This window comes from Euwallacea fornicatus, chromosome 28 (genome assembly GCF_040115645.1).
Source record: "Euwallacea fornicatus isolate EFF26 chromosome 28, ASM4011564v1, whole genome shotgun sequence".
In the NCBI taxonomy this organism is placed as follows: domain Eukaryota; kingdom Metazoa; phylum Arthropoda; class Insecta; order Coleoptera; family Curculionidae; genus Euwallacea; species Euwallacea fornicatus.
Genome location: NC_089568.1, coordinates 600506 through 614348, shown reverse-complemented (window position 1 = coordinate 614348; position 13843 = coordinate 600506). Strand labels below are relative to the sequence as shown.

Here is a 13843-nt window from a genome sequence, read left to right as displayed (position 1 = left end):
AAACAATCAGGAGCGCAACGAATGCTCTTCATAGACGAAGCCGAAAATGTTTAGAAGTTAATGGCGATATTTCTGAACATTTACTATGATATCCAAACGTTAATTTATGGAATTTCTTATGAAATTTATACATTTTTTAAATTTTATGTTTTAATTTTATTTACGCTATAACTTGTAAACAAACGAAAATCGGATAACAACATTTGAGTTTTTTTACATTTATTTTTCATGTACAACACGCTCCTGAAGTTTGGCACGATCCTCCCGACTCACCCTGTATAATGTAATATGATGATGTAATGCTAATTTAGGATAAATGTCACTTGCACGAATTTTGCAAGTTACAAATAGCTTACCAGTTAAAAACCATACGGTTCCCTTTAAATCCCTTTAAATTTGGTTTGCTCCCATCTTCCATAACTGCGATTTTATCAAAAATGATAAGGTTTTCGACAAATTTTCAGGGAAAATAAAACTTTTAGGATTAAATTTGCTATTAAATGGCGTTGCTCGTTTGATAGGAACTTTCTAAATTAAAATATCCCAACTGTTTGAGATCATACCTTATTTCTAATTCAACCATTATTGAGCTTCTATCGATTTCACATTACTGCCAATCAAAGATGGCAATAAGAACGAAACTTGTTCCAAATTTGGACGCGTGTTAATAACGCATTACTGCAATATGCCGTTTTTAGAAATTCACAAGCCAACCTCGGAGGTCAATACCTCCTCAACTATGAATCGTAGAAAAAAATATATTCAATAAATCGTCATATTTTGAGACATTAGAATTCAAACAGAATTGGAATGAATCATAGAAGCAACACCGGGAAATTGCGTAAAAGAGTTCAAGGAAGGACTAAGTCATTGCCAAATTGTTACTGGAGCCCAATTTGAGCATTTGTTCTAGCAATTTCAATTTTGCTTGATGTATTAGTGAGTTACTTTATTTTGTATCTAATAATTTTATTTTTTAAGAATGCTGTAAGTAAAATTTTCTATCTCTTGTTGAATTGTCCATTTGAAAATAAAAATTTAATAGGGGTAGCTGGACAGTAACGAAAAATTTGAACAACGAAAATAAATCATTTAATGCCTTTTTAAAAATAAGATTATACGTGTTTAAATATATTTTTTTAATATCGGCTTTATAAAAGTCATAAACGTGTTGCAATACTTTTTACAGGCGCTGTATATTTTTGAAAAGGGAATAATTGGCGGAATCCGAATATACATGAATATACACGGTGTTTCAGTTTCAAGCCGCTTAACTTTAATAGATTATTGAACGCCAAAAAATAATATTAGTTTGCTATATGTATAAACCAATGCTTAATAAGACTTTCTTTAGCAGATACAGCTGGTTCCAAGATAATTTAAAAAATAAAACATATTTAATTTTTCAAAAAAGGTTAAAGATTATTTAATGAGATTGTAGTGGCGTTGGCGACTACAAACAACGCATATGTTTTGCTGGAAAAAAGTTTTTACAGTGTACTTAAAATTAAGGAATATTTTTTCAAAAAAAGTAGTGCGACGCTGGCATTTCGGAAAATAAAATATATTCTTCAATTCTGGAAAAATAATCTTCCTTCAGATTTTTTCGTCCGACCCACGGTTTCTAAGTAAAAAAATAAAAATAATTAATTTAAAATATTTTAATGTACGTTTAGTTTGCTTACATGTTAGTATTAATTTAATACCTACATAAATTAAGACAGGTTCAATAAAAACTTTTAACGTAAAAATATTCAAGACTTATCTTTATCCTTAAAAAAATGTGGTAGATCGTTTTCCTTTTCTTTTAAAATTCCCAGTAAAGTTTATAAATTATATTTATAATTTTTATATATTATAAAGTTTCCTGCTCTAAAGCGGATTAAATTTAATTGTTCAATAACTTTTTTATTAATCAATATTTTTCAACGAAATTTGAGATACAACCATTTTGAAATATTCTAAAGATATTATTATTATAGTTAATTTTAAAATAAAAAAATCTCTAATGTCTTTTCTTGAATTTTCGGCATTAAAAGTGACAAAGTGGATCTTGAATTTTAAGTGAGCACAACAAGAACTTTTCACAAACTAGAGTTTTTGATGCTTTACAACATATAAAAAATAATCAAAATCGGACCACAAATAAAAATTTTACAAGGGTGCCCCACTCTTATGTGGGTCACACTGTATATATATATTCCCTAACATGGAGGTAACCATGACACTGGAAAAGCTAAAACTTATTTTTTTCCAGTAAAACATATACGCCTTTGATAGTCAACACCTCCAAAATGTCGTCTAAGCATCTCTCTCCTTTTGAAAGAAATTTAATATTTTTTATTTTTTAAATTAAATTTGATCCCCTGTATCTGCTAAAGGTTAGTGGACGTTGGTTTATATAGCAAACTGACATTATTTTTGGAAATTCAATACGATATTAAAGTTATACGGGTTAAAACTGAAACACCCTGTATAAGGGGTCGCATTTAAAAAACTCAACTTTGATCGATTTTTTCGGTTTCTGATGTTTATTTGTTTTTTTTTCTAAGATAATATCATACAAATACAAATCAATATACAGGGTGAGTCGGGAGGATCGTGCCAAACTTCAGGAGCGTGTTATACATGAAAAATAAATGTAAAAAAACTCAAATGTTGTTGTCCGATTTTCGTTTGTTTACAAGTTATAGCGTAAATAAAATTAAAAAAATTTATAAATTTCATAAGAAATTCCATAAATTAACGTTTGGATATCATAGTAAATGTTCAGAAATATCGCCATTAACTTCTAAACATTTTCGGCTTCGTCTATGAAGAGCATTCCTTGCGCTCCTGATTGTTTCATGTCTTTCTTCAATAGCAGCTGCAGCATTTCTAATGCGTTGAATTAGTGCATCTTGAGTGTCCACTTTTACTCTGTACACTTCAGTTTTAAACCAACCCCACAAACAATAGTCTAGTGGCGTGAGGTCTGGAGACCTTGGAGGCCAACTAATAGGGCCACCACGACCAATCCAATGAAATTTATAATTTTTTTAAATTTTATGTTTTAATTTTATTTACGCTATAACTTGTAAACAAACGAAAATCGGATAACAACATTTGAGTTTTTTTACATTTATTTTTCATGTACAACACGCTCCTGAAGTTTGGCACGATCCTCCCGACTCACCCTGTATAAAACTTTTATATAAACAATTTTTTCCCAACTTCAACACTATGCCCGCAGTAACTTGCCAAGTTATAAAAATTAACCTTGTATGTTGCTGTTCTTAGGCTTACCCTCCCAATACGGACTCTACAGCGGCCTCATGGATGGACTCATGTACTTTATCTTCGGTGGATGCAAAGATATCAATGTGGGACCGACTGCTATTTTGGCGTTATTCGTGCAACCCCACGTAAGAAATATGGGGCCCGATGCGACAGTGTTACTTACGTTTATTTCAGGGGTACTGATTTTCACTGCTGGTATTCTGCATTTAGGTACTGATAACCCACGCACTTTCGTAGTTAATGTATAATCAGGAAACCTTTCCAGGATTTCTAGTTGAATTCTTTTCGGTACCGGTGATATCAGGGTTCACCACCGCGGCAGCCTTAAGCATAGCGTCGTCTCAGCTAAAGTCTTTGATGGGAATTCCTGGATCTGCTAATCAGTTTCTGGAAGCTTGGCAATCATTTTTCAAAAATATTACCAAGGCTCGATTATGGGATTCAGTTCTAGGTTTTGTTTCAATAATTGTGCTGTTCGGTTTTAGGGTAAAGATGCGTATTTTATTATTTTTTTTAATACGTACGCACCAAACACCCCTTTGCAGGAAATAAGAAGGTTCGGTTCCATGACTAATAAACCGGAATGGAGCAGAAACAGGAACATTTTAGGACGATGCATTTTCCTACTCAGCTTAGCCGGCAATGCATTGGTGGTCATTAGTGGAGCCACCATTGGTTACGTGGCTAAAAGATATTACAATGCGACTCCCCTGAGTCTTACAGGGGAAGTGGACGGAGGGTTGCCTCCGTTTGGTTGGCCCCCTTTTAGTACTTCTAATAATGGCACATACTTCAGCTTTTCTACAATGTTAAGCAACTATGGGTCCGTGATCGCTTTCTGTCCCTTAGTAGCTTTTCTGGAGCATATAGCCATCGTGAAAGCTTTCAGTACGTCGCATCCCTGCGAAATAAGTTGGTTCTTGGCTATAAATATCTGATTTGCAGCTAAAGGAAAAATGATTGATGCTACTCAGGAATTGATAGCACTGGGGCTGGGAAATATAGCAGGTTCCTTCGTGAGGTCCATGCCCGTTACTGGGTCGTTTACTAGGACGGCTGTTAATAATGCTTCTGGGGCCAAGACCACCACTTCAAGTATGTTTCCGTTTCTTTGTAGGTGACCCATCTGACTTAGATGAATTCCAAAAATTACAGCCTTAATTACCAGTCTGCTGCTTCTACTGGCCCTTGGCGTATTAACAGGAGCGTTCAAATATATTCCGAAGTCCACTTTAGCCGCAGTGGTCTTGGTGTCCATGTACTACTTGTGCGAATTTCACATATTCCTTGTGATGTGGAGGACTAAAAGTACGCAAAGTAAAGGGCGTCCCAATGAGAGCCCAAAATTTAAATTTGGCGCCATTTCTTCTGTGATGTTTTGACTGTTAAACTTCTTTAGCAGTTCGATTTTTCATATTATCTAATTTTTAAAAAGGGATCGATATACGACACAACAATGTATTTTAATTATTTAATTATTTAATTATTTTTTAAAAATGATGGGAATTAGGTTGCTACGATACCCGAATTGCGTCCAATATTTGGTCGGAAAAATGTGTTAAACACCTCAAGTGTTACCACACTAATAAGAAAATTTAAGGAAAGCGTGTTGATTACTGATCCGACACCATTGGTATTTTCATGTTGCTGGTTTTATAAATAGGCAAAATTGTCGCATTGGGGATATTGAAAATCCATATGAGATTCCTAAGAAAGAAACCCATGCCAAACATTTCTTCCATTTGGGCAACATGAATTGGCCACCTAGATCGTGCGATTTAGCGCCTTTGGACTTTTTCTTTTGGATTTTTTGAAGTCGAAAATTTATGTTCACAAGCCAAACTTTAGGAGATTAGACATTGCATTACTAAAATCCAAACACATTTATTCTAAAAAGTTATTGGAAATTTAGTCAAAAAAACGCTAATGCACTAGCAAAGCCGAATTGGGCATTTATGAGATATATTGTTTCATACATAATTTTAACATCTCTAATTTATGATCAAGTGATAATTTCAGCATTAAAAAAAAATTATTATTTTAAATTTTAAATTTCCGCGCTTGTTGGGACACCCTTTATATAAGAAGTTTTAACAATCGCCAATTTACACTTACATCATTTACAGAACTAGATCTGATCCCGCTTTCTGCGACTCTGATCTTCTCCCTGTTGCTCAGCCTGGAATATGGAATAATCATAGGCATCGCTTCGAATTTAGTATTCGTTTTGTACGATAGTGCCAGACCAAAATTGTATATAGAAAACATTACAATAGAAGACCAAGTTATATATTTAATACGGCCTAAAGGAAGTTTATATTTCCCTTCAGCAGAGTATTTCAGAGAAGAAATCCTGAAAGTGTGTTCTGAAAGAAAAAGCGTTGTTGTCATTGATGGGGAGTTTGTGAGGAACATTGACGGAACAGCTGCAAAGGTGAGTAATTGTGTTCTGGTATTATCCGCCTAGGTATAAAATAATAAAAAGGGTCGAAGGATGAGGTCAAAGCTATGAAATTGTTATTTCCCAAAATTGATTTCGAATGATCCCGGATTGACCCTGATTTTTCTCTGTCCTTCTGTTGCGTTATATATATATTTTTTGTTAATTTCTTTCCTTTCGTTCGTTTTACATTTATCCAACGACTTCACATCAACAAGCAAATACGTGTTATAATTGAATATTTCTTATTTTACGCGTAACTTGTCAATACTTGCATTTTCAATAAAGCGGGCAATAGTTAATTAAAAATACCCGAACTAATTCGGTAAAAGTCGTCTCAAATTCAAAAATGAACCTTTTTCGTAAAAGTAAAAATAATTGATATTTATTTAATATTTTTGTCATCACACTATTTATTTTTAAATTATTTCTTTCATTTTTCAGCGCAGGGTGCCTCAAATTCGACCCTGGGCATGGGAATTTCGAAAACTATGAGAAATACAGAATAGATTAAAAGGATGCAAATTTTCATTTTTATGAGAGGAATATTTTATATTTTTGATAACAAAAAACCTCCGATTATCAACTTGCGGACTTATCTAACAAAAACGTAACGGAGAAAGAAAATATTTTGAAACCCTGTGCAAAAGGGTTCTTAGAAACAAAGAATTTAATGATGGTATTAGAAAACCGAAACATTGTATTTTGGTGCAAATACCTTTTACTTACTTTATTTTTCAAAAATCACACTTCGCCTCCATTTAACCCGCTATACAGGATGTTCCTCCGGGAACCGCCATTAGACGTTATAGAACTATGAATAACAAAGTTACAAAAATTGAGTGGTAAAATCCTTGAGGCGACCTTATCTAAAATATTTTCAATGATGCTTACTTCCAGTTATCGGAAGTTAATACTTGCTTGTTTATTTTTCATGGATTATCCTATACAGGGTGGCCCATCGAAAACAGTCCACCAAAGTTTACTGCTTTGTGTGTGAAAATTTGGAAAAAGCCTCGGACCCGTATACTTTTGTTTTCAGGGGGACAAATTTCCACATTAATTCTATCACTGTAACTTCAACCCCTTAGCGGGGGCGGCATTCAACCTTATTTTTTCAAATGGAAAGGGGTATGTTGTGATACATCTTTTGAATGGGCATTAAATTGTCTTTCAAATGGCGTTTTGTTTTTTTACATTTGAGCTGCGCGTCGCCGAGAAATATTAATTTAACTTTATTGATTAGTGTTTACATATTGTCTTATTAAGTGTTGAAAATGTCCCCCGTTCACCTCCATACGATAGTACAGTAACTGTTCAAAGTGTTCCCGGACATTTTGAAGAATATCTGGTTTAATTTGTTGACATTCATTAGTGATGCGGTTCCGTAAATCTTCTAAGGATTCAGGATGGGTGGCATAAATTTTCAATTTCAAATGTCCCCACAAAAAGAAATCAAGAGGAGATAAATCGGGTGATCTCGCGGGCCATTCGATAGCACCCCTCCCCCCAATCCATCTATCAGGAAACGTTTCATCCAGAAACTGCCGTACAGGTATTGCATAATGGGGAAGAGCTCCGTCTTGTTGAAATATCGGATTTTCTTCATGGTACGTTGGTCGTTTTCCATAATTTCGATCAGCGCTGAGTTGACGGCATTCTCCAACAGGTCTAAGTAAGTATCTCCAGTTAAATTTCCCGGTAAGAAAAATGGTCTAATTATGTAATCACCAAAAATACCAGTCCAAACGTTTAATTTTTGAGGATGTTGAGTATGAACCTCATGGTAGATCCTCGGACTCGTGTCGGACCAGTAACGACAATTATGTCGATTGACTGTGCCATTGAGAAAAAATGTACATTCGTCTGAGAAGCAAACGTTAAAAAGGTAGTTGGGATTATTTATCATTTTTCCGGACATTATTTCACAAAATTGTAAACGGCGGTCATTATCATCTTCATTCAATTCTTGTAGAAGTTGAATTTTATGTGGGTGCCATTCATTATGTTTCAGAATTCTTTGTACAGTGGTCTTCGAAACTCCCGTTACATCAGAAAGTTTTCTGGTACTTACTGTAGGGTCCATACTAACTTGGCCTGGAACAGCTACTTGTACTGCCTCATTTCTCACCGGATTTCTAATATTCCGTTTTTTATTTGTCACTGAACCAGTTTGCCGGAATTTTGCTACTAATTGTAGGATGTAACCATGATGTATGTTTCTGTCTGCATGCCTCTCATTAAACAAAGTTGTCGTTACTCTTGCGCATTGATTGTTTATAAAATACAATTCAATAATTTCCACTTTCTCCGCAACAGAATAAACCATTTTTATTGAACCGAAAGAAAAGAACTGCACAGCAATAACGAACTACCCACATCAACTACTTTACTGAAGGTAAAATCGAATTGTCCACCGATATTTGTTAGTTTACCAAAAATGTTTACTCACAAACCTATTTGTAAATAAGAAGTCCAGTAAAATGTTTAAAATTCCATTTCTAGGCGACTCGCAGCTCAAATGTAAAAAACGAAACGCCATTTGAAAGACAATTTAATGCCCATTCAAATGATGTATCACAACATACTCCTTTCCATTTGAAAAAAATAAGGGTGAATGCCGCCCCCGCTAAGGGGTTGAAGTTACAGTGATAGAATCAATGTGGAAATTTGTCCCCCTGAAAACAAAAGTATACGGGTCCAAGGCTTTTTACAAATTTTTACATACAGAGCATTAAACTTTACTGGACTATTTTCGATGGGCCACCCTGTATATATATATACAGGGTTATTCACGCTATACGGCTCGGAATATTGTGGCCAAAATACGAGGTTTTCTAAAAATTTTCCTTTTGGGTTATATGGGGATCTATTATGGCTACTTTTTAAAATTATTTTCATATTATACAGGGTGTCCCAAAAGTGCTAAAAGTATCAAAGTTGTGTTTTTTTAAATGGAACCCCTTGTATATTGTTGCATTTTTGGATTCTCCGATCAAAATAAATGTATGTTTTAATAAGGTTTACAATACCTAGCACTTACGGTTCTTGAAATAATTTAAATTTTGTAAAAATTTGGCCTAATTTTCATGTTTTAACCACTTAAGCAATATTTAAGTTATGTAAGCGTAATTTACAGTGTAGTGTAATAATGGATCATACTTTATATCCCAATCATAAAAAACTTGCCAGCTTATACAGGGTGTGCAAAAATTAAAACTATTCAAATGAGGACTTTAAGTGGCTATAACTGGATTAATTTAAATGCAATGCCATATTTTTTAACTTACCAGGATATGTAGTTTTTAAATACCCATCGAATGGTACTAGGATGTTCATAGCTAAGTCTTCGCGTTTTTGCAGAATGCACTAAATAATGGCTCCTTGGGCCATTTGGCGTCTTTTAGTTCAAAGTTCCAATGTATCTAGTTGCCTATGATATTTCAAAATATCAGATAGTTAATTTAGTTTATTTTTTAGTTTAGTCTGCAAAGGTACTTTTTTTCTAGAGTGTGTAATGTACCCTCAGGCTACGCCTATGCCTATGCAATCCGTCCGATCATGTCCGTGATGACCATATGTTGGGAACCCATTTTCTTCCTGTAAGAGTTGCCCTGCATAAAGGAACTTTCACTCTTTTATCCTTATCAAGACAAAGGTCTAAATTCATCCATATTTGGTCAAAATCTTTACAGCTGCAATTCCCCGTAAATTCTCAATTTTTGCCTTTGTCTCAAGATACGGTTTAAGGATTTAAAAAGTTACCAACTGTGGATTGACCCTGTTAATGGGTACCGATCCCCTGATTGGGTATTTAAGCTACCCCGAATCCCATAAACTCTCTATTACTCTAAAAATCCTCTCTAATGTCAAGATCATTTTAGTTTTTACCGATTAATACATAAAAGGAATTGTCTACAATACGCCTCCAACAACTCCACAGGATATGAAAACACGTATGAGAGACGCGTTTGAAACTGTTACTCCGCAAATGTTGTCCAGAATTAGCGGTGGTTTTGAAAAAAGAATTTGTAAGTGTTTGGAAATGGACGGTCGACATTTCGAACTTCTGTAATAAATATTTTGTTTCCGTTTTATGTTATACTTGATATGTGATTTAGAACTTTGAACTAAAAGACGCCAAATGACGCAAGGAGCCATTATTTAGTGCATTCTGCAAAAACGCGAAGACTTAGCTATGAACATCCTAGTACCATTCGATGGGTATTTAAAAACTACATATCCTGGTAAGTTAAAAAATATGGCATTGCATTTAAATTAATCCAGTTATAGCCACTTAAAGTCCTCCTTTGAATAGTTTTAATTTTTGCACACCCTGTATAAGCTGGCAAGTTTTTCATGATTGGGATATAAAGTATGATCCATTATTACACTACACTGTAAATTACGCTTACATAACTTAAATATTGCTTAAGTGGTTAAAACATGAAAATTAGACCAAATTTTTACAAAATTTAAATTATTTCAAAAACCGTAAGTGCTAGGTATTGTAAACCTTATTAAAACATACATTTATTTTGATCGGAGAATCCAAAAATGCAACAATATACAAGGGGTTCCATTTAAAAAAACACAACTTTGATACTTTTAGCACTTTTGGGACACCCTGTATAATATGAAAATAATTTTAAAAAGTAGCCATAATAGATCCCCATATAACCCAAAAGGAAAATTTTTAGAAAACCTCGTATTTTGGCCACAATATTCCGAGCCGTATAGCGTGAATAACCCTGTATATACAGGGTGTTTCCTAACTATGTGTAAAAAATTTAAAAGCGTAATCCTCGACTGATTTTGAGTCAAAAATGTCTAATAAACATATGTCCGCAAATGCCTTGTTTCCAAGATACAGGGTGTTGACTGAAAGACGTTGAAAAAGGTTTCAAAGGTTTCTAAAGGTTTGGTGGTTTTTACTAACTTATTTATTGTTAGTTTTTTTTGCTACTTCCACTACTATAAACAAGATAATCAGTGTTATTTTGGTGTTTTACTCTCTAAAGTGAAAGAATTTAGTTCTGTGTCCCAAAAATCAGATTATACCTCAGTTTTGAAAATTTTTCAAATTCCTAATTACACTAATCAAGAAATGGCCAATATGGTTTTTGTTTACGGCCTTGCTGATGGTAAGTGTTTGGAATTTACATGGAAAGGTTTCCAAACCACCAAGCTCCCAACCACCAAACATTTTTTTTTTTTTCCGAGGAGGGGGAATCTTCTTAAGACACCCGGCCTGGTCATCAGCCGGGTAGTGTAGGATTCGACCGACCATTACGTCGCCCGCCTGCCCACTAAACCCACCTCCCCTCTTCTGCCCCGGAACCGCCTCTCGGCATTTCATCAGGGCTTCCTCGCTCCCTCGGACTAGGTACGGACAAGGTTCCGCACCCCACTCTTCTTCCTCTCGTTCTCCTTTACAATCTTGGCCCTCAAGATCTTCTCTATCAGGCCCTCAAACGCTACCCACTTGCTCTTACTTTCAACCAGCTCATTCCCTATCGTACTTCGGTTGAGGTCAAGTCCCCCTGCCCTTGCCTCAGCGCGATAGCTCTCCCATTCCGGACACATCCACAGCGTGTGCTCCGGTGTGTCCTCCCTTTCGCTACAAAACCAACATTCAGCACTTCTCTCCACTCGTATCCGCTTCAGGTATTTCCCGAACACGCCGTGTCCGGTGAAAACCTGAGCCAACATGTACCCGCTCTTCGTCCACTCGCACTCGTACCACGCACGGATCCGGGGTATGAAGGTCTTTGCCCAACCGTCATACTTCTCCCAGTCCCGCTCCCCCAACCACCAAACCTTTAAAAACCTCGTTCAACGTCTTTGTGATACAGGATCTCTTATGAAAACTCCAGGAAGAGGAAAGGCAATAACACGTCGAACACCAGAAGTGGAAGAAGAAATCTTAAGGCGTATTGAAGAAAATCCCGGAACCCCCGGAATTGTCTTTTCTAAAATTCAAACACTCAAATTGAGTCATTTTGGAAATAAAATCTCTTTTTCTTGTCACATTTCAACACCCTGTATCTTGGAAACAAGGCATTTGCGGACATATGTTTATTAGATATTTTTGACTCAAAATCAGTTGAGGATTACGCCTTTAAATTTTTTACACGTAGTTAGGAAACACCCTGTTTATATACTATGTGTTTTTCGCGATTTCCATGCTTTGAGACTTGAATTTGAGGCATCAGGTATATCAAATCCTTTCCTCACAACAAAAGCTAATACAGTTTTTTTATATAAATATAATTTTTTTTCAGAGTTTAGCTCATTTGTTAGATGATTTGGAGTACAAAAATCAAAAGCTGGTTTTATGGAATTTTAGTGCGGAAATAACGAATATTTGCATCGGCGATAATGAAAAACTCATTGATCGTTTCAAAAATGGAGAATTAACTAGCATTATTCAAGGTAAGTCCTAAAATAAATAAGTTGATAATAGGACGTATCTGTTAGGGCTATAAAAAATAATATTTATAACCTTCGGCAAAAAAAGTGATACGAAAAGCATTGTTGTTTTCACAGGAAACTAACTGCGAATTCGAGCGATGCGTTAATAAGGTCAAGTTTTGCAATTGCCGTTTGTTAAATATGAACATGTATAACACATTAGACAAATACAGATAGCGTTCGCTGTTACTATTAACGCACTACTGCGAGTGATCAAGTGCTCAAATAGAAAGCGCTAATAACATTTTCTAGATTTCCTCTAAAGTATTATAGTTTTTCGGTTTGGTAATAGAGAAACATATGGTTATTTTTGTTTTTATCACCTCTTTTCACTGCATGTCATTTAAAAATGTATCACTTCCAGAATCCTTTGTTCAAATTACACAAGGTGAAGCAAACGAAATTTAGGGAATGAAGGAACTTTTTCCAGGAAGTCTTCTGACTCTGTTGCTGGTCTGCGTCCCGAAAATTACGATAAAGTTCGTAGATTTTAATACTTGACTTGTAAATATAATTTTCCAAAAAAGCTTTCCCTGTTGCTTTTCTTTATCGGCCCATGAAATTGTGTTCCAGACAAAATACAAAAACCTTAACGTGGTAAATTTTTGAAACAAATGGAGATTAATTTAACAATTTAATGCAAATTCCTTTGTAAAATAACACGTACCTTATTGAACCTATGGGTGCCTCGGTGGGCAACATAGGAAGTTTTTTGGTGAAGCGTAGAGGAGTCAACAATCGATCTAAACCACGAAAAATCAATAATCAAAGATAAATCTCCATAGAGATTTCGCACAAGAATTGCAAGCAAGCAATTGCAATAACAAGGCATGTCCACTTCTTGATAATACCTGTGCCCTGGGGGGAGGGTGGGAGTCCTATCAGCACAAAGCTTATGTCCCGCAGATCCGTCCAGAATGCGAGGAACTGGTCCAATATCAGCACATATCGGTTTTGGGAAATACCTACGTCCAATGGGACACTTCAATGTTATGATGTTACATTACAGTGTTACGCAACGCTATTATACAGTTCCTTTTAAACTTTTTATGTTGCGGGGATGTTAGGGACTTTAAGTTATTAGCTTTTGTTTTTTTTTATTGTTGTTAATTTTGGTTTTGTCATGTATTTGTATTTTATCCCTTAAGTTACGCCCATGTGCGGCATAACTTATTCGGAGAATACCATCTGGGTGCCAGACTACATGGTCCATCAGGCCAAAACTAAGGGTACGTTTTGACTGGGGAATATGCTATTAGTCAAAAGAAGCTTTCTCGGCCGGGACTATTGCTGTGATGGTCAATTTGTTGGGCCTGCGATATTCCCAGAAAATAGTATAGATATTCCCCAGATGGCCGTGAGTTATGGGACCCGGCGTAGCCATAGCCCATAAGGGTTCTTGGTGGTGGTGCGTCCCTGGTTAGATTTCCTCGAAATTAGTACTTAAGGGATAATCGAAGTAATTTTTACTCTCTTCTTTTTCTCTTCTTCGTATGGAAGCTGCGTCGGTGTTGGGATGTGATCAGAATCATAGTGTATAACCCGCCCAATTAAGCATTCTCCCTCTTCCTACTTGGACCAAAACTCTTTCATTATTTGATATAAGTGCAAATTAAATACATAAGTCCATTTATGTAAAACAAAGTGCCG

At 35.4% G+C, this 13843-nt stretch overlaps 1 protein-coding gene across 7 annotated transcripts in view; it reads left to right on the top strand.

The window, feature by feature from the left end:
- Nucleotides 1-12723, top strand: part of LOC136347353 (sodium-independent sulfate anion transporter-like) — an 85165-nt gene extending 72442 nt beyond the window's left edge. For all 7 annotated transcript variants that reach the window (XM_066297267.1, XM_066297265.1, XM_066297261.1 and 4 more), the window contains 8 exons: nt 3280-3489; nt 3545-3765; nt 3825-4167; nt 4225-4374; nt 4435-4587; nt 5406-5713; nt 12004-12154; nt 12558-12723. In XM_066297267.1, coding sequence (XP_066153364.1) covers nt 3280-3489; nt 3545-3765; nt 3825-4167; nt 4225-4374; nt 4435-4587; nt 5406-5713; nt 12004-12154; nt 12558-12601 — 1580 coding nt within the window. In that variant the 3' untranslated portion in view covers nt 12602-12723. The remainder of the gene's footprint in view (nt 1-3279; nt 3490-3544; nt 3766-3824; nt 4168-4224; nt 4375-4434; nt 4588-5405; nt 5714-12003; nt 12155-12557) is intronic.
- Nucleotides 12724-13843: the final 1120 nt, after the last annotated feature.